General features: G+C 50.2%; 1 protein-coding gene across 11 annotated transcripts in view; it reads left to right on the plus strand.

The window, feature by feature from the left end:
• Window positions 1–21,730, plus strand: part of LOC128730557 (tropomyosin-2) — a 39,003-nt gene that overhangs the window by 1,313 nt on the left and 15,960 nt on the right. For 7 of the 11 annotated variants that reach the window (XM_053823615.1, XM_053823619.1, XM_053823621.1 and 4 more), the window contains exons 2-4: window positions 2,794–3,111; window positions 18,294–18,427; window positions 20,107–20,224. In XM_053823615.1, the coding sequence (XP_053679590.1) occupies window positions 2,872–3,111; window positions 18,294–18,427; window positions 20,107–20,224 (492 nt within the window). In that variant the 5' untranslated portion in view covers window positions 2,794–2,871. Of the gene's footprint in view, window positions 1–2,793; window positions 3,112–13,111; window positions 13,465–18,293; window positions 18,428–18,946; window positions 19,065–20,106; window positions 20,225–21,730 lie in introns of those variants that run through there. The other 4 variants (XM_053823623.1, XM_053823624.1, XM_053823625.1 and 1 more) reach the window with 2 other exon arrangements.

Here is a 21,730-nt window from a genome sequence, read left to right on the forward strand (position 1 = left end):
CTGAGTGGGGGGATGGGTGAAGCTGGGAATGGGAGCGGCACCACCACTTGGCGTACCCATGTACCGTGGCCACCGACACTTCCTCACTGGGCGCAGGTGATCGCGGGAAAGGAGCACATCACCGAGCCTGGGCGTATTATTTTTTGGTTTTTGGCGTACGCGCATGACACTCGGTTTGCGCTGCGCACGTCCCGAACGTGGGTTATTTTGGGAACCAACGGCGAGGATCGGACCGCCAAACACCGCACCGATGTACGTTTAAGGCGATGGCGATCCTGCCCGCTAGCTGTGGGAGTTTTCCGTGCGTGCGATTTCGAAACCAATTCGCTCGGTTGTGGGGCTGTGAATTTTATTTTTAACCACGGTGCCGGTGTCGAAGCACGACGAAGGCCCACGTTGAATGGTGGCAGCACGGATCATTGCGAACACCACGAAACCGGCCGTAGGGCAACCGGCAAAAAGGGGGAGCCGGATGTTGCTCGGTAGACGGGGGAACCATCGAGGATGGATTATGCTTTTTTTTATTAAATTTTATTTTCATCCCACCCCGGACTCCGAGCCAGCGGAAGTTCTGGAGAATGGAGTAACCTCCTTGGGAAGGATCTTTCAGCGCGAAAGGAACCTTAAAGCTGCACGGAAAGTTTTACCCCATTTCAGTGGCAATTATCATTTCCCATTGACCTACTTTTGTTCCAGCGGCACTCGCCCGAACCAGTGGCCATGTGGCTCGATAAGACGTGGCTTACGTAGCGACCGCGGTAGCACGTTGCCAATCGTTACACGAGTGTCCTCGGACGCGGTGCAATCTGCTCGAGGGCTACATCGACCGGGGGAGGGATAAACACACCGGTCCTTATCAGCCAACCCAACGGGTCCATGATTCAACGGTTGGGAATGGACAATGCAACGCTGCATCGGTGCCGTTGCACATGCACTTATCGTGAAGCCGTGACGGACGATTAAATAATTACCCTCCAGCGCAACCGGACACCGGCACCGGTCGGCCTTGGTAGGCCTTGAGGGGTACGATTTGACCGAATTCGCGCACCCCTAGGGTAGGAGAGAAAGCAAACATCGGGAACTGGTTTCAGGCTGGTGTTCTTCTTCCAGCCGGGGTTCAGGTTCTTGTCCAGGAGGGAGTCACTTTCGCTTTTCAGCTCAGCTCGGTCAGAGACGATGCCCAGCAACGGGCGACTTTCTTTGGGTCAAATGGTGTCCCCGGGACGATGGTGTGAAACCTTACACAGCTGTGGTTTCTCGGCCAGAAAACCCGTCCACAATAATCCAGGTTTATGAGCGCTTCATCAGGTCCAAAGGTGACTCAACCAGTGTCATTTGTAACTCGTACAGGCTCATCTCAGACGAGGTTATGATTCACAAATCAAATGACGAATCGATTGAACCGAGACGCCTCGATTTGATAAACCTTACAAGCCATACCACCTGCTTTGCAAGTGAGCAAGAAAATGCAAGAAATGCGCACACGGGGCGCCTGGAAACCTGTTCAATTTCTCATTGCAGTGGATAAATATCAAGCCCGCGTGCCGACCATGAGTAGCGTATGGTTCAAACCAACAGGGGGTCTTAAAGGGGGGACGATAAAAAAAAGCGGATAACACTCGAGACACCAGACGCGGTTTCACTCGAGGGCTGGGGATAAAACCATGACAGTGAACACAAACCACAGGTCGACCTGTTCGGAAGCTTCATAAAACCCCCCCACCGCAACTTAATTGTGCTCGAATGTTGAGAATGTTGTCCTATTCCTTATACGTGCGCACTCTGACCCCAAAAATGAATGTCGGGGAGAGAGAGAGAAAAAAAAGGTGGTAGAGGCAGCAACTCACAAGTGGCCAAAACGAAATTAACCGGCAACACGGAACGGTCCCTTCTCTTGCAGTCCCAAAAATACCATAGAGTGCAAGGTCCTGCGGTGCAGCATCCTCGAAACCGGATCGTGGGATCGTGTTCGAAGGCTCATAATGCTGAAATTTGAAACCCAATCTGGCGCAAGCTCGGTACCTTTAACAAACTCCTAAGTGAGATCTGGTTGGGTTTGAACGCTGGCTGACACGGGGCACCCAGTTTCAGAATAGGAAGCCTGTCCCTGGCAAACCTCCAATCAGGTCAACGGTGCGCAAATCGGGTGCGACACTTATGAGCCCGTGGTGACACAAAAAACCCTCCCCACGGGACCGGTATGTTTCTTGTTTGTCGTCCATCATCGGAGTAATGCGTTCGAACGTTAAATGAACGTGGGGCGTGCTGCGGCTTATGCGCCCTGCTTTCGGTGGCTAGCGCATTCGATATAATAACGCGATTAAATTGAAATTCACGTTTCTCTGATTTTCTTCCGTAAAAGGCAAACGGAAGGCCGCGGCTCGAGTGTCAAGTAGTGCCACCGGGTGGCGATCGACCTACCGGACGGACGGTTACCCTTTCAATCGGTGCCAGACGTCTGCATTTGCGTGCCCCCCCGGGACACGGGTCTATGATTATGCTCGGTGGGGCTGTGATCGTTTCGTGCTTATTTATACAAAGTTGTGGGGTTGCAAGTGGAGGACAAAAACTGCCACAAACGTATGCTCATGTCGTTCCGATGGTCGCAATATTTAGCTTACCATATGTTCCGTGGTTTGTTGGAAGGATATTAAATGTTGGGACTGTTGGAACTGAAAAAATGTATCATATATTTGTCACATACGAAAATGTGGCTATGTAGTTGTAGGCAACCAAATATTTGGTAATTTAATTATGTAGCTCTAATGTTGCTTTTTTATTTCTCTCCTGCAGGACACGCGTGTGCGATTCGGTATTTGTGTAGTGTTGCTAGTGTTCTTGTGAAGTGAACGTCAAACAAAACTCTCCAAAATGGATGCCATCAAGAAGAAGATGCAGGCGATGAAGCTGGAGAAGGACAACGCCCTGGACCGCGCCCTTCTCTGCGAGCAGCAGGCACGCGATGCTAACCTGCGCGCCGAGAAGGCCGAGGAGGAGGCCCGTCAGCTCCAGAAGAAGATCCAGGCCATTGAGAACGATCTGGATCAGACCCAGGAGACGCTCATGCAAGTCAACACCAAGCTGGAGGAGAAGGAGAAGGCCCTGCAGAACGTAAGTACCGATGGCGCTTTGTATTACTCTCGATTCAGATGAGCAGGCAAAAATCCGCAATCTCTGTGTCAAAATTATGTATGCCTCCGTCTCAAGGATCGCACATTTGCTGACGTATTTGGGTCAAAGTATGTCCGTGTCCTATTTTGTGACCTAAATAAGCTTCGCTGTCGGGTAATTTTGAACAGTTTAAAATCCTATGAGCAAAAAAAAAAACAATGGAAAAGTAGAGAAAAACAGCTAGTGAAAATGCTCTTAACGGCGGCTACGAGCAGTGGGGAGCGTGCATTGTAGTACATTCCAGAAAGGACCGTTCATCTTTGAGCTATTTTTAGTACACGCATTGGCGCACGAGCTGTGCGTGCTGAGAGATGTTATTTCTTGGGTTTTTCACGTTTTTCTGACGATGATCTCATATTTCAAATAACAACACTATGTGAATTTTTGATCGAAAACGAAATGAAAAATTTTACGTATTCGTTTGAAGAAAAAAATCTTTTTTATAATACATTTTTATAAGCATATATTTTTAAAAGAAACATGCTTCAATATTTGCAATCGAAATCAATTTAAAAGTAATTTCTATGGACATTTTCAATATAGTATTAATTGTGAATGAAATACGCAGGTATTTCTTTTTAAAATATGAGTAGTGCAAGGCCCAACTGCCAGATAGCGCTGCTTGGCAAAGCCTACCGAAACGGTATGAATCAGTGCAAAGGCGAAAAAATGTGATTTTTTAGAGAAAACATTCATAACATATAAATTTATGTCCGTGGGTACGAAAACTGGATATATTTGATATTTTTATAAAGGGAAATTCGAGAGAAAAATGACTTATTTCTTCGATGAAAGCAGATACTAGAGCTGCACACCGACATTTCATCAGCTACAGATATCGTAATATTAGGTAATATTAGGTTATTATTTAACGTTACTTGACGTTCCCCTTCTGTCGATTAAATATGACGCCACTACCTAAAAATGTGCCCTAAAAATACTGTATTCGCTTGGCATTACCGTTCCGCCCGACGCAGGACTGTGAACATGAGTCCTGCACGTCGTTGGTAATTAATCTAAAAATTGCAGTGCGTAGACAGAATTATACCTGCAGCGCTGAAAATTGCGTAACGGGTTCCTAAATAATTGAGATGCAGCTTTTGTTTTACAAACAATGCTATCAGGGTGGCAACAAGAACGGTATCTAAAGTGGAATCTACAGTGGAAGTTTTTCTGTGTCACAAATTGAATCAGCAACATGAATTTCTGCAAAATGAGCTCATCATGCTCATGCGTTTCTCGACGATGGGGTCGATTCGAGCAGGTCGACCGGGCAATATGGTCTGCCCCTGTCGTAGGCTATTTTTATAAACCGAATCGTAGCAAGCGAGCCGCAGCAATGAAAACTAGCGATCGTCTGTCGAAGCGATCGGCCACGGCGTTCAAAGTCTAGGAGCCGGGGAATTTTCCTCGGAATGCGTTCCGCCACCGTCGCAGGGAAAAGATGAATCCGTAACAGCCGTGCTCGTTGTCGGTCCGAAAGCGGCGAGTGTGGCATTTTGCTACCAATGTGCTAGAACATGGCGCGTTTGCACGTGCGCAGAAGGGATTGTGCGCGCGTTGCTCCTGCGCAAGCACACCGATCGGCACACGTACGGCAAGTACGGCGGTGGTCGAGCAAAAGATGTGATCGATGAGGAACCGGAATGGGCCCAACGATGGTGGACATTATCGTCACGGATGCCGATCATTCTCTAATTTTATCAATGCCCGTCGTACGGTGTCGACCGTCAGATTGGACCAGAAAAGAAAGGAAAAGAAAAAATGGCGGCACAGCCAACGCATTCCGACCAAAGCCAAATCCGATCCGGTGCAGATATCTGAATGAATGGATGTCGCCGGGGACGGGGTCCGGGGCGTGGAGCGACTAGTTGGACCCGCCTGGGGACGGAGTGCAGGGCACAAGAAACCAAAGAAGACAAAGAATGGGTCAAATGCGATGACTACCACCGTCATCTCGCGTTGGTTCGGGGGCTGGCGAAAGAAAGCGCGCACGGGATTCATTCACAAGATAAGTGTACTGCGCCTCGCATACACGCGGCATTAGAACCCGGACCGGGCCCCGGAGAAAGTTTTGAACGGTCGTGGAGCACGCGGTCGCGAATGGTGGTGCCACTCCGCGCCAGCCATGGTTGGAGTAATATCGTACGGGAATCGGAAGCGGAAGCCGGACTGCTGCAGCCGGCCCAAACCGTCCCGGGAAGGTGGCGCTGGTGGTCGAAAAAATGGTAACAAGAGCGCTGGCAAGCGCAAGCAACCGAAGAAGGAGCGGCATTCGCGCCGAGGAGGACAGCGTGACCGAACGTGCAACGGCCGCCGGCAACGGCAGGCGGACGATCCGCGTGCTGCTTTCAAAATCTGCCAGAGCTCGGCACCGGCAGCGGACGATTGGGCCGAGAGCGAACGGCTGACAGCGGTGTCAGCAGTGTCAGAAGTGTCAGTGTCAGTGACAGGACCGAGAAAAAAACAAGACGTTGTGAAAACGTCGCTCGACAACCGAAAACAGACCGACGACGAAGAAGACGTTCCCGTTCGAAAGGCGAAGGTGGCTAATGGTGAGAGTAGTATGTGCGAAAATAACTCCGGCCCGGGCCCTGGCGCGGGGGGACGGAAGCGTGGCCATCAGCACCATCCCCGGTTCGGGGGGACACGGCAGTCCACCGTTCCGGCCGAGGACGTGATAGCTGCCCTGCGCGGAGCCTTCGACGGGGGCAGCAACTCTCTGTCGTCATCGTCGCTGTCTTCTTCCGCATCGTCACTGATAGTGTCGGGCGTTGGCGGGGTGGGCTCCCCAAGCGGGGGTGCCAGCAATAACAACAACCAGCATGGTGCGACCACAACGGATTACGGATCGGGAACGACGGTTGCGGGCGGCAAGCAGCTACCGAACGATATCGATGCGGAACTGGATGACTTTGAGCTGGCAGCATCAGCGGCAGCCACCGATGATACAATCGCTGACATTGTAAATAGTAATATCGTGAGCAGCAATATCACTGCAATTAGTGCTGCGAGGTGGAGCGGTGACAATAGCAAGGAAAACACCCCGGAACCGGAGCACGATCTGTTGAACAACAATAACAACAACCGCGGCAGCAACCGTAGCAGCGTTAGTCCAAAAAATGTGATAGTACTCAGCGAACCACTGGACCCGGACGGGCGCTTGCCGGACGACGAGGAGGCCGGCAGCGAGAGCATAGAACTAAAGCTGGACAAAATCGAGAGCGGGAAGGAGCTGGTGCAGCAGATCAGCAAGAAGCTGAAGCGCAGCAAAAAGAGCCCCCAATCGGATGATCCGACGACGCCGGGCAGCGGAAAGAAGAAATCATCATCCAGCGGAAAGAAATCCTCATCGAAGGGTAGCAGCAGCAGCAGCGCAGCAGTGAGCGGTCCGGATGGAAAGCGGAAAAAATCGAGGACATCGGCGGCAGCAGCAGCAGCGGCGGCGGCATTGGAGCACCGAGCGTCGGGGGATGGCGCACCATGTGACCTGGACGCGGTCATCGGGCTGATAGGATCGGTGGAGTACGGCGGCGGCGGACCGGCGGGTGACTACAAGGAAACCAACGACGAAAACGACCCGGATGTGGCGGAATGGGCTAAGCTGCGGTGCACGAGCGAACGGACGGAGGTCATCGCCGAGCGGGAACACCGGAGGCAGAAGCGATGCGCAGATTATCCGGGACTGGCGTTTGGGCGGTCCATCTTCAGCTCCGACACCATGATGAAGTTCAACATCATCCGGAACGAGCTGCACAACATCATGAAAACGCAGCTAAAGCGGGTAAATATTGTCGCACGTTTAAACTTTTGCTGTCAAACGCTCGGTCCCCGGGGCCAGTCCATTTCCCCTTTTACTTTCAAGAACCATTTCTCGAAGCGCCATGGTGCGGCCAAAAAACCCACCGCTAGGTCGAAAATGTCGGGCACCATCCCGGGGTCGGAACACGGTGACGCGTTGGTGCAGAATGCTATTTTTAGCGCATACAGAGGGAGCACGATCCGTTCTGAATACTGATTTTCCATGGAGCGCGCGCGTAGGACGTTTACGTGCCCGACGTTTAGCACGACGCGTGCGCTTTCGGCGTGCGCGAACGCGCTCCTTTGTACAGAATACTTTCCAACGGCAAATCATTCCCTTGTGGCGTATTTTGCGGGCAACGGGGCAAAATTGCGTCGTGCAATTTGACCGAGCGTGCATGATAGCTCGAGCGAATGGATGATATCATCACGGAAGGCGCCATATTGCGGTGGCCTTGCGCTACTAGCGGCCACTTTTAGTCCGTGCTCTAAACATAACTCTCTTGCCTACGCGTACACGAGCCAAAGGAAGAAATCATCGCAGAAAATCGCCAGTTTCAAATCGCCGCGCACTCTTACCGTGTGCGCGGATGCGCACCAGGGTGTACCGCCATTTGCCCTGGGGGTGGTGGAATGCGACAAACCAACCCTGTGGGTTGGGGGTGCGGTTTCGTTCAACGCGCTTCTACTTGCGATCGTAAAAGTGTAACCCCAAGGTGGCGCAGCAAAGCGCAATACGTTTTCATTGCGATTACGCTAGGCCAAGCTCGTGCGCACCTTCTCTAAGCTGTGGGGGTTGTTTTTCTCTTTCACTTCCCTTGGCTTGGCGTTTCCTTCACCCGTCGGCTCAAAACGCAACGCACACCCAGGCGCGCGGCTAACCTCCGAGAGGGGGAGCAATTTTCGTGGTTTCTTTTTTCCCAATTTTCGACCGGGCTAGGGTAGATGAGAGATTTCACCCCGCAGGCGGGCTATGATGGGAGATTTTACATTACACACCACGCGCTGAGTCGGTGTTAGCTTCAGCAAAAGCTGGGAATATTTCGCCTAGCTGGGGTTTTCGGGGAGCATACTCCCTTCCTTGCAGTCTTGTTCTTTGTACGCACGTTTTGCTTGCCTAGCTGCCATTGTGGGAGGTACAGTAAGAGATCAGATCAATTATTGCGAAGAGTATAATGTAATCATCTGCTAGGGGGGTAGGTAGCACACGCACAAGCTCAAAGGTGGGTGTGATAAGACGTCCGTGACTCAGAAGGAGGGCCCCATCGATTGATTTCGGTGCTTTCCAGCACAACTTGACCGCTACCATCGAAATGAGGGTTTCCTTTTCTCGACTCGATAATCACACCCAAGCGTAGCGGTTCATTCGCTGCGAAGGGTAAGCTACGGTACATATTTGGGGAAATTATGATAAATTATCAGTCCCGAAATTCCGACCCAAACACAGCTTGATATAGGTATCTACATCGGAGGTACGATACTTAGACGCGATAAAGCCAAATGACGCCACATCCGCTCTAACGTTGCATTGGGAACGTTCCGGTGCGTCCAATCACGTGCAAAATTGACCAGGAGATTGATAGGCTATTTGAAATCGTGTGTGCGCGTTTTTTTCTCCTTTTGCTGTTGATTTACTTTCCTACGACCCCCGAGGTCCGTATGGACGTACGTAATAGATTTGAAACGATGGGCCTTACTGGCGCGCGCTTTTTGGTTTCGCACTGGCTTATTGCACCGCGAAAGTAACGAGACCGTGTAAATATTTATACATTTCATTAAGGTTGAGCCTTTCCCGCCTCAATATACCACGGTCAGTGGTTCGAGGAACCGGACGCAAGAGAACGATACCAGCGATGCGCGTCCGCTGCGGGCGAAAAAGCCGATAAAAAAAATCACTGGTTTATGGTACCAAATTCTGAATCATTTCTCCGCCTGCGGTTCCGGTTAGCTTCCGCGCGTTTTTTTCGTTTGTGTGTGTTTCTTGTAATATTTTCTTTTCCCTTTACTTCATCCGCGAGCGGAGCAAACTTAATAGCGTCCCTTTCAGCAAATAATCTCGCAACAAATTCAGAAAACAATACCTTCTTACCCTTACGCCGTATTCCAACGCATTTCGTAATTCGCAACGGTCGTGCGCGGGTGGAGATCGATTTGTCTTGCCCCTGGGCGCCGGCGCGATCGAAAGTTTAAAACTCGCAACCAGTGGCGCCATCGTGCGGCCGGTCCGCGAACTCAGCTGACGTTTGTCGATGCAATTTCCACCATCGATCGCGCGACGTTCGACCACGCTTAAAAGTTCCACTCGTAGAGCCGCTGCTTCGGCGATCCGCGATCGCTTATGGTGGGCTTGATGTCCTACATTTTGCGTGGCCGAATTACCGTACCGGTCCAATGGTGTATATGGGGCCCTGCTGAATGAGCAGTAAATAATTACCACAACATCTCTGGCAGGCGCGCGAGCCGGGTATGGGATAGCAGCTAAAGATGAAGCAGAGCTCGAAGGATCGATTACGTGTCCGGTGCTGGCGCCTTGTGTCTGATTTTGTTGTTGTTGCTGTTCGCACGCTGCTGTGTGTGTGTGGGTATTTTTTTTCGGAAAGTCGGGCGCCCGATGGCATTGGATTTTATGATACACCCCATGTATCACCTCGACTCGATGCTGGCCCCCCACAAAACCAGGGGAAAGACAAACATAGTCATCGCCTGCTTGGCCGCGCCGCACTCGAATGGGGAATTTTGCTTGTGCGACTTTGTGGCGGCGGGCAGCCTTGTGCCGCGAAACCCCGGCCTATAGGCAGCGAGCGATTTTGTCCATTTAAGGAACTGATCTTTACGTTTCCCCTTCGATCAGCGACGAGGTGCTGGCGGTGTTGGCGGTGCTTGGCATGGGAACGCGCCGTCCCCCGCTGGTGCAGCTCGTCGTCCCTCGATGGGTCGCTTTCAAGGTGCAATCTCCCGCACACTGGCTCCTATACCCGGCTTTGGGGTGGTTCTCGAAGGGGGTGGCACACCACCGAACACATCCATTACGAAACGCGCGTACCCTTTATGCTGCTTTTTGACCAGGTTCCTCCGGTGAGCCACCTGTTTTTGGGAGGTCCTCTAGATGCGTGAAAATCACGAATCTACTAGCACGGAACCGTCGCGTTCGATCGCTAACACCCGCAACCAGAGAAAGCGATCGAAAGCTATTGAAAACTTAACCGCACGTTGAGGGTGGCCTTCGTGTGGTGGCAACCTTCGGAGGACACCAGTCGCTGGCACCGGTCGCTGGATTCCAGTTCATTTGCCACACGGCACCACGGCCTTGGCGTACGGTATTAGATTAATGAAATATGCACTCAACCATCACACGCCGCGTGTAGTGTCATATCCGAAAGGGTACTGTCACCTCCGGTGTCGTTGGTTGTTCCGGTGGAGTGGGTGTGGTTGAGAAGGTGGCATCCCTCCCTTCTACCCCCAGGATGCCTCACCGACGCTGCTACCGGTTGGCATGACGATCACATGACACACTGTGTGCTATGGAGGCCAGTCGGTGTTACACCTTGCGCACGATTCTGAGCACAAAGCCAAGCAACGCATGATGAATCCGTAATCTGATCGCTCAATCGATTGGTTTTTGCCTGTCCTGTCGTCCATCGTCCCCGTCGTTCGATTTGCTGCCGGCAGGGTGAAGTTTTGTCCCCCATATCTATCGATCGTATGGCCCCGAACCGAGGTCACCTGCCGGCGTAAGCTGATCCTAACCGCGAACGATTCAGGCAAACACTCGTAATATCACGAAAATCTGCCTACGTTGAGGTTGCTCTCGCATTTGACGTTAGTTTGCTATCCCTTGGATGGTGATAAAACCCGCAGGCGATCGTCTAGCGAAGTTCGCTCATGATTCACCTAGCGCTCGAATACCTGCCATGGGTGTTGTAACAATCACTGATCACTATGTGCGACGGGGCAGATATGAAACAGGGGACCATGCGTTTATCTCGGGAGCCACTGTACGATCGTACCGTGACAATGCATTCGGATGACCTCCAGCAGCGCACCCCTTTTCGGAAGTGATGCCCTAAACTCTCGCCCGCCGTCAGGTGGAATTCGGCTGGCTGGTGGCACCTGCGAAAAGGGTGGCGTTTCCGTTCTATTCTACTCGCGCCAAACAGGGTTGGGTGGGTTCGATTTGACCGAGATGGATGGGTTGCTTTTTTTTTGTTTTCGTCGTCTTCTTTTGCCCTTCCATAGTGGCAGTAAAAAATGGAGGCACCCCCCTCTTTTTGGGTAACATGAATTGATCGATGCTCTCGCAATGCTCATGGGCTGGTCTCGGTCGCGCGGTACATTATGCTTGAATATGTTGTTCGCTTCTCGGTGCGGAGATGGGGGCGTTTTTGGTGGGTCAAATATTTTACTATTTAAATGCATCACGGCGCGAATGCATTAGCAGGAAGGAAGCGAGAGTCCACGGCGGGTGGGGGGAAGAGAACCGTTTTCACAAAAGAACAACGGAAAATGGTTCCGAATGGGGGGAAGGTTTATTCGAAGGTGCGTGTTACGGTCCAGTGGCGCATGTGGTGGCGTATACGCGCCTCATGCGGCCGGAATTGGCTGCGTTAGGTTCATGGTTCGATTCAGGTGGATTTACCTAAACATATACGCGCATCTAGCCACGTAATTGAGAGTAATTACGGCCCGGGGGGAAGTTTGGTTAATGGCCTATTTCGGTTTGATAAACCAAAACCCGCCATTCGTCACTGATCAAGTCCAAGGAAGGACCATTTTCAAGTGTCCTCCCTTCACGTTTTGCGTTGCATAGTTGCGCACCCTTTTTTGGCGGCATAATTTAGCCATTTAATTCAGCACAATTTTAAGATAAACCAGAGCCTCGGAGCCACTTCGGGTTTTTAGAGCGAGAGCGAAAACGCTTCGAACGAGCGAGAGCGAAAACGCTTCGAACGCCGCACGGAGAGCGAGCGAGACCTGTCGGGCGCCATTGGAACGAGACGGCCGGTCTGTGCGCGGTTGTGTGCGTGTGCTGGAGCGTGTTCGCACGGCAAGAAGAGTATGTTACTCTCAATTCGAAGTCGTCGTCCAACAAATCCAGTTCAGCTTTTTTGAAGTGAGTCGCGTTTTTATTCTCGGTTCGTCGCCTGAGTTGTGGCTTGAAATTCGCGTGGAATCAATTGTTGGCTGCCCAATTCCGCCCAGCCAGCCTGTCTGGTGAAATTCAATCGAAAAGCGCCCACAAAATTCGCACCGAGCGAAGATTACACGGGCGTGTCGCCTCGCGTTACGGTGTAAAGGGGCGATGCCGTTGGGTTTTTTTTTGCTACAGGCTCGCGCCAGTGTTTTTGGGAGTTATTAACGCCGCGCTTAGGCTCGTTGTGAGCCTAATTTACTGTGGGCTACTTGGAATGCCGCTGTGTGGGTTGAGTTTTATCGTGCAATATCGCGAATGTGATGGGCCGCGGAATATATTTGCTTGCAGGGCGAAAACGTATCGCGCTGGAAGGAAAGAATTTTGTGGCGGCGATAGAGGGAAATAACGAAAGAATAGGAAGAAGCGCTCTGGCTTCGTGAGGTAGTGTTGGTGTGCTTGAGTGCGCCCGTTGCGGTGCTGTGCTGTGTGTGCGTGTGTGCGTGCGTGTGTCGCTCCCACGGGAGCCGTAGCACGGGCGAAGAGAAGTAACCGCTGAAACGGGCGAAAATCACTTGTACCCATCCTGCCGGAGTTTGGAATGTGATGTAGAGGCTTGATTCTGCCAGTGGTGATTGTATTAAAAACCCTGCACTAAAAAGCCTCCTAAATTGTGCATCTTTTCCTGCCCCAGGAAAGTACTCCATACGAGGCAAATGTTTTACACAACAGTGTTCGTTCTGGGTTGCTTAGTGAATTGGGGGATAACTTTTGAAGCATGACGTGTTTCGGGTGCCTTTGCCTCTGCCTGGAGTAGTGAACCGTATTGTTTAACTCCCTTCCATGTTGTTCTTCCTCTTAGCAGTGAAACAAAAATAGTATTTTAAAATTTTTAAGTAGCCGATTCTCGCCGCCGGGGAAATTTGCGTCCGAGACGAGTGTGTGTGAGACAAATCGACGCGAGTGCAAGTGGTCCAAGAAAGTAGGAAAAGGCAAAAAAAGAAAATCGAATCAAAACCCCGCGCGCTGAGGTGTGGGTTTTGCATGATTTTGTCGCGCAAAGGCATAGTTGATAATCCGGTCCAGTTTTGCCATATCGTTTGCGTGGTGGTCGCCCGCGATTGCATCTTATCTTGCGGCGATAAGTGTGTAGAAGGGAAAGGCAGTTTTCTTCTTTTAAAATTCGAACGGCAGCAAGCAAAATAGATACCACCATCATGTCCGCGAATCTGCAACAGGGTGGCAACCTGCTCGACGTGCTGAAGAAGAAGATGCGGCAGACGAAGGAGGAGATGGAAAAGTACAAGGATGAGTGCGAGGAGTTTCACAAAAAGCTCCAAAACGAAGTGATGAGGCGCGAGGAAGTAAGTTGTTTTACCGGTCGTCCTTTTTAGTGTTCGCCTTTTTCATAAAGCAAATGGAAGCTCCACGCGGGGCTGGAGAATGTCGATTGTGTTTCGGTGATGCGGCTCCCAAACAAACTCGCTTATTGATGCAGATGCCCTCTAGGGACAACAAAATGGGACGATGGCCGTGTGCGCCTATTGATGTTCTATTAATAAGAAAACAGCATAGAAACAACCACCTTGCGTGTTGTGCCAAGCCGGTCGTAAATTTATTGAAATCGACTACGACACGACGGACGACAAAACAGGAGATCGCGCAATGGAAAGGCAACCCCTCAACCAGAGAGATTGTATAAGACAGGAGAGAGCGAAAGATAGACAGAGAGAGGGAGAGAGAGAGCAATCTCCAGGAAAGAAGATTGTGAGAAATTGAGCAACATTTTCTTGAAGAATGTTGAAGGTCAATTGGTGGCTAGGTTTTTTTGATCGGAATGTTTATCTGCTAAAACGCGGCAGGGCTCCCAGATATATCCAATTTCTTAACCCCGTGATTAGCAGATGCTAGTCACACCGAGGGCGAAAGCGACCACAAAAGGGCATCATTCGGTACGCATGTCCCTCGCTTTTTTTATTATAGAACGCACGGGAACAAGCGCGCGCGCTCTCTGTCTCTCTCTCGTTCCGCTGGAAGTGTCAAAGTCATTTCGGGAAGAACAATAACAACAAAAACAAGCCCAGAACTCGCCCGGTTTCGCCCGGAATGGTGACACACAGTGTGGTACGCACCTTTCGTTGCCATCGTGCGGCTTGATGCACTTTTCTTTCATTTGAATTATGTGTGCTTCGTCAACCTGCAAAAAAATGCACTGCTGTGTCCCTATTTCGATCCGAATACCGAGCAGCCACTGACGCATGAAATGCCTCAATATTTGAGGGGCACTGTGCGCTAGTGTGCGTCCGTAGCGCGGCTAGCAAACCGGTCCGACGATGCGTGTGTTGTCGCAAGCGAACGGTGCTCCTGCCGCATACTTTCGATCGACCGGTCATTCTATGCTCATTTTTATTCGATTCCCTCTGACCCGCGTTTCAGTGTGGTCATTTTCCTCGCACGACGATCGGTTAAATTGATTCGTGCAAGAAGGTGGGGGTGCGAGCATATCGAGTCTATGAGTCATCTCTTGGGCGTATCTTTGTCCGGTTTTAAGTCATCTATTTTTGTATAAATCTTGCATAATTACATACTCATTCTTTTAAGCAGCGAATCCCACCTGATCTAAAAGCAGCGTGGTATGAGGAATGTCAGTTTTCCGGTCGATATTAACGTTGATCAACGTTGATAGCTCGCCACAAGCGAATGGGGCCACTAAGTGGTTGCGGCTGTTTGGTGGCAGAGATGGGCAATGCTTGACCACCACCTTAATTGTGTGTCTAATTTTTTTTGTTTTTCCTTCGCTTTGTTCACCAAACGCAATTTAGGGCATTTGTTTTTTTGTTTTCGGTCTGCCCACACAATTTCGCTCGATGTGTGCTTATATTAGCAAATCAAAAGTAAGCACAAGGGTAAGTGCCCTCTCGACGGAAGGAAATGGGAAATTGGGCGCAAAATAAGTTGCATTAATCGTCGGTGCAGTACTTTCCTCCTGGACTCCCGCGAGGAAGAAAGAGCCGCGAAAACGAAAGAGAGAGAGAGAGAGAGAGAGAGAGAGAGAGAGAGAGAGAGAGAGCGATGGAAGGCAAGGAGGGGAGTATCTGCAAATATGACCTCCTTCCCGATCGTGATGGAGTTTTCCACTCGGACTTTCTCCCCTGCAGCCGTTTGGCTAGAACTGACCCGCGAAGTCATGAAATAGTTGATCGAACTGCGTTCATCTTTTCTTTCGTAGAGGTCTAAGGCGTGTGTGTGTGTGTGGCTAGGTCACAATGGCATTGTGACGGGTGGCACCTCAATTTTACAGGCCGGAATCTCTGGGCGCCCGTGAGGAAAACCAGCCCGGCTCGCGGATGTGGTTGTGTGCGTGCGTAGCATTGGCCTCACGGGCGCCGGTTGTAACGGCGAATGACGCATACCCCCGGTGCGGTGGGCTTCTTTGGCATGCTTTCTTGCCATTGGCGTGTAGTTTGGAACCTGTAACAGCGGGACCAACACCATCACCAAACTCCCGGCTGCAACGCGGCATGAATGAGTAGCTATCGTTTGCTTGGTCCTCACCTCACGCTGCTCACCTGCCCACTCGAAAGGTTGTGGAGCTGAAACTCGGCACCGGAACAACACCACCACAAACTGCTGCGGGTCCAAACCACACTGGGGGTGAGAATTTCCAGCCGGGCGTTGGTATGCGTAAGTTCGCGATGCCGGCGAATATATCGAACGCAACCCCAAGATCGGGAACGGAAGAAACCACCTGAAAAAGGGGGAGAAGCGAGAGTTGGGGTGGCATTTTTTTTTATTTCATCCCTCTTTCTTCGTTTCACCCCTTTTCACATGACTTGTTGAGTGCATCTTCTGTTGCGCGGAATGAACGATCATCGCATTTTTTATGCTGTCTCGACGCGTTCCACCGCCCGGCCGTTTATGAGTTCGGTTCGAGGTGCTTCGGTTGGCGAATGACCAGCAGCGAAAAGAAGCGGGTGCCATCGCGGCCATGGCAGCAGCACCACGCCCTATTTCATGACGACAATGCGGTATAAAGCTAAGGGCAGACCGCCGCGGCCGTTCGTGGGAAGGGTCGGTCACGTTATAACATGGATATAACAAGCCAAAAAGGGGAGGATTTTATCGTGGAAAAGCTGGCCATATTTTTCTGCTCGATTAAAACGCATACATCGCGCATTGGCACACGTACACACATGTACACACCGAACAGTGTACCAACTGCACACAGTGTTGCTCAATGCTGCCGCACCGCATCCTGCTGGAAAATGGGCCTCCCGACGGGTGGTGGGTTTTTCGTTTCCAACAGAAGGAAATGAACGCAAATTTATTCTCCTTATTTGGTGACGAAGAAATGTCGCGAAATGTGCCACAAAAAGCGAAAGAGAGAGAGAGAGAGAGAGAGAGAGAGAGAGAGAGAGAGAGAGAGAGAGAGAGGTCCTTGAGCCAGTCAGGCGATCAAGAGATGATGACCTTGAGCATAATTATAGTTAGCCGCCTTTTAGATTGTTGCGCTTTTTTTTATTGTTTCGCTGACGCCAATCGACACGGCGGGCGCCTTATGGTCACAAAGCCAAGCCCCCCGTTCCCAGTCGTTGCCCCCCCCCCCCCCCACCCTCCCACAGGAGGGATGATCCGGCTCTGGCTGGAGGATGATGTCACCATAAAGCTACGCCGCCGCGCTCACGTTTGCCATCTTCAGGGTTAAACAAGCGTCCGATTGCGGTTCGAGCTTCGTACGCTTTGTCTGTTCAACTATCCGACCTCCACGTTCCGGCAATGGAGGGAAGCTTTCGTTGGGTGGCGGAAAAATGAAGAGGAATAGGGCGCTCTGTTTGTGCCACTCTTTCCCCCTTCACAATTGTACTCGTTCATCACGCCATGCAACGATTGTTATGCTGATTTGTGCTATATGGGGTGGCATTTTAGCTAGAAGACTGCACACCGCACTTGCCTGCACTTGATCTCTACGCGCTGCCAGTTGCAGGGGGTTGATTCATCCCTTTGTGGCCGTTATTTTTGCCTACCTTTGTATAAACAGCTTCAGCTAAGGTTGCTTAGCCCCCTGGCGCTGCTGTCGTCGTGTATTTGGGTCTCACCGGTACGAACAAAAGTGTCTTATCTCGTCCTCGATTTGTACGCCGCACGGCGCGAGACTATGATAAGAGGCACAAAACACATCGGTGTGAGGGAGCGATTTCGAAACGTAGGCCGCTTTTCATAACACCCAACCCAACCCAAACGATCAGCAGCGCCAATCAGTCAGTCGACTTTAATGCACACCTTTTCGGTGCGAGCAATCGAATTAAAGTAATAAAATTTTAATTTTCTTCCTTTTTTAATGCGAGAGAGAGGACACCATTTGTGAGGACACACGAGACCGATGAGGGGGGTGTCCTATGTCCAATGAAGGCCGCCGCACAGTCCTCGTCGTTTGGCGGGGGTTCTTCTGTGCCTATTTACCATGCTTGATGTGTGTTGGCCACAACACATTTCTGCCAGAGCCACCAAGCCAAGATGACATCATTCGTGCCATGCGCCATGCAATGGGGGTTTCCTTTTCGCCAATCTCTCTCTCCCACTACCACCACCAACCACAAGGCGAACCGCCGTGTGGTGCGCTTGGGCTCCTTGTACGGGGCTCCTCGGTGGGATTGCCTTATTTGGTCGCAAAGTGTGGCCAGAAATGGAGAAACGATGTCATGGGGGCACCTCAGAAGTTGATGCTGATGAGGGGGTTGCGGGGAAGGGGAGAGAGGGGGGGGGATGGTGAAGGGCGGATGGCAAGAAGCGCGAGTGTCGGTGTTTGTTAGTGCTCTTACGTTCGACTTTGTACACTTTCACTGGCTCCTCGGGTGGATCTGGAAATCCGGCATCGTAATTACTGCATCGCGCACGAAAGGACACGCAGGAGGGTTCCTTTTTGCCTTACGAACATGTGTGCAAATTTTGCAATCATCAACCCGACCTCGATCGCGATCACGTCACATTTCGACCGCCGTCAGTGTCAAGGACGTACGCTTGTGTATCCTTGCGAATGGGGGAAAGCGGTTCTTTTTAGCTTCTATTTTACGTACGTTACATACTTACAGAGATTGCGAATTTATGCTGCTGCTATTATTATAAATTCCCATTTTTGCTTTCTACCGAATATACTAACGGTTGCCTTTTTTTTCCTTTTCTCTTCTCTCTGCAGGCCGAATCGGAAGTCGCCGCTCTGAACCGTCGTATTCAGCTGCTGGAGGAGGATCTCGAACGTTCGGAAGAACGTTTGGCATCCGCCACCGCTAAGCTGTCAGAGGCTTCGGCCGCTGCCGACGAGAGCGAACGGTAAGTTGTTAGGTTCCTGGCGGGGGCAAGGGCACAGGAACGTCAGAGAGAGAGAGTGGACAGCAAGTGTAGCAGCAGGAGGAGGTGGAGGGAACCACGGGAATACCGTCCGACCACCCGCTTCCTGTTCACTCACTGTGTCGCTCTCTCGGTTCACGGAAAAACCGCGCGCAAGACGCTGGAAAATCGTAACCTGCGAGAAAAACAAAAGAAAAAACCTCACCGCGACGTGCATAAGAAAAGAAGCATACGAAGGATAACGAGGACGACACGATGGTCGTGTCGTCGCAGCGTAGAACACAGACGCAACGTATAGCGAGATGTTTGCGTGATTTAATGCGCGTAACTCTCTTCGTTCTGTGTTTGCATTTGAAATTTGCACCGAACGAGCCTGTTTTGGGTGTTCGTTTCATCGCCCTTGTTGATTTCCAAACCCCAACACATACGCATGGTTCCCCCTACACCCCATATAACTCCCACACCACTCAATCAGCGATCACTTGTATGCTTCCCCCACAGGATTCGGAAAGCCCTTGAAAATCGTACAAACATGGAAGACGATAGGGTAGCAATACTGGAGGCACAGCTAGCCCAGGCCAAGCTAATAGCAGAGGAAGCAGACAAAAAATACGAAGAGGTACACGGTTGTCATCATATCATCACACATCCTTCGACTCCGATCAAAACACTCCCTGTTTCCTTCCCGTCTTCTTTTTTTATTTGAGATTCCATTAGAGATCAAACCCACCAACTCTTAGCCTCAGAATATCCTTCGTTCTCAAGATTCACACAGATTGTTCTGTGCCCCCACCGATTGTTTGGTCTCATTGGAATTCGTTCGTCCTTCGTTCGTTCTCGATCACTTTCACTTGAGGTCGATGGTTTGGAAAACATCGAAATTTGTTTCACTTCCATGGCGTTGGATTCTCCTCTTCAATTTGAAAATTAGGGGACTTTTACCTCAACCTAAATCACACATCCGTTCAAGGTGGTTGCTTGGCAGGATTTGTTGAAGGGAAAATGCCACATTTAGGGAACTCGACGTTGTCCTTCTGCTTCTTTTGTTTCTCGGTACGATAACAGCAGCCTTTTTTTTGTTCGGCAAAACGGGGCACACGTGTGTAGATGTGCTGGATTTAGCACAAAACCGGGAGCGTCCCGAGGGCCGGTTGATCCGTGACCGTGTGTGTGCTAAAGGAAAATTCGTCCTTACTTATAATGGTTCTTTTTCTTTCTTTCTTTTTTATCTTTCTACCCAATTCCCGATCTTATTACATACAATTTTGTTAAATTTTGCGTATTTTTAATTTATAAATTAACTATTTTACGATCGTTTGTTTTTATGATGCGGTACATTTAAATTATTACGTGCGTGTAATCTATTCGCGATGCAACGAAAATTTGCCCTATTCGAAACGATCGATTATGTTAACGAAAAAAAAACAAACTGTACTACATCCGAAAATTCGTTGTATTAAAAAAATCGCTAATTGTAAACCGCCAAAAAACAATGAAACGATCGTCGTTTCCGTAAATTGCACTGTGATATTTATGCTTATTATCGGAATATCATTTAACTTTTTATTATGCGAAAAAAAAAACACACGTAAATGTAACGTCGAAAACAAAAATCCCTTCCACGTGAAAACGGAACATATCTAATAAAAAAAAACTCGCAGTGCTCGCAAGGTTCTTGAGAACCGCGCCCTGGCCGATGAGGAGCGCATGGACGCCCTTGAGAACCAGCTGAAGGAGGCCAGATTCATGGCTGAGGAGGCCGATAAGAAATACGATGAGGTGCAAACGCTAGACATCACTTGACGACTAATAGCTAGGCTTTTGAGTGTGAGAATGCGTGTGCTTGTTTGTGCGCGATGCTAACAGATGGAAAAAGGGAAACGCTGGGAAAAGTCGAAGGAGTAGGTTGCGAGAATGTCTTGGACGGTTCTCTTGGATGTGGATGTGGATGTGGAAAAGATCGAAAGGACTCGATCCTGGGATGATGTTTCGTGTGGTGCACGATTGAAGCTGATTGCAGCACAAAAGCAGCAAGAGCTTCATCGAACGCAAGAATGGATATCTCGTCCTCCGCTGATAGTGGAGTGCGTGCGTGTGCGTGCGCGTATGTGTGAAGATCGGAATGAATGAAAGCTACTATGGTAGGAGGAAAGCATGATTTTTTTGTTTATTTATTACTAACCTAACAGTGCGCTCTCCAGCACCCGAACAACGGAAACACGGTCACGATTTGTAGCAGACCGGTCTTTTTTTTTATTTGTTGTTGACTGTTGAAACAATTTCTGCTGATCTGTTAGCAGGTCTTTCGGCAGGAGGGTTCCTTCGCTCTTTCCTTTTTGCCGTCCAGTTGTTCGGTGGTGCTGGCGTAACGCGAAGAATCATCACGCGCGCAATCGTGTACTTGGGTTGTGACGTAAGCTTTCATGCTTTCTGCACCCGTCACCGATAACCGATAACCAAACCGGGAGGAAGAATGCGACAGCATTTGACTAGCAGCGTAAAAGATAAAAAAAAATGTGTGATGTTCCAGTTCCCCGCCACACCGCTTGTGAAAAGAGACATCTTGCCACACACTCTCTTCGTTCGGCTTCCGCTGATAGCGGCGATGATGAAGCATGTTAAAAAATTCCAGTAAATTTCACATTAAAAAAGCATAAATCTTTCATAAGCCTCACAAGAATAGCCCCATCTGCCTGAGTCTTGCCAAATTAGGGGCGAAAGAAGCCGCGCCACAGTAACTTTTGAGAATCGAGTGTCTTCCTCTTTCACGCGGGGTGGTGGTGGATTGGCGCACGCAATCGGACTAAAAGTGGCCTTTTTGAATTTTAGTACCGTTTTCTTTTCTCGAGCGCCATAAAAAACACGATTGTGTCTGGCGGGGCGCGCCTGTGTCACACGGTCTTTTGCAAACACGATCTTTTTTTTGGAGGGTGGACGGATGGAATGGGTTTTTCTGTTTCACATTGTGGGCTGATTTTTCTTTCTTGTTTAAAATATATATACATTTTCCACGTTCGCGCGTTCCCATTTGTGCACGCGCGATCGCCCGCTGCAGATAAGCGGTCAAGCTTCGTTGGTGTGATGACGCGGTGCGCATGAATCATGATGCGAATGCATCAGTTTTGGTGAACGATCGTGGAATGTCCATCGCGTCTCTTCCCGGTGTGTGGAATGCGCGGATGTATATTTATTCAGGCCGCTGCTGCAGACCGCAAAGAAAAACACTTCCCCGAGCCGTGAAACAAAAAGACAACAACAACGAAGAAAAAAACCCTTCCCGGAGTC

This window comes from Anopheles nili, chromosome 2, assembly GCF_943737925.1.
Source record: "Anopheles nili chromosome 2, idAnoNiliSN_F5_01, whole genome shotgun sequence".
Lineage (NCBI taxonomy): Eukaryota > Metazoa > Arthropoda > Insecta > Diptera > Culicidae > Anopheles > Anopheles nili.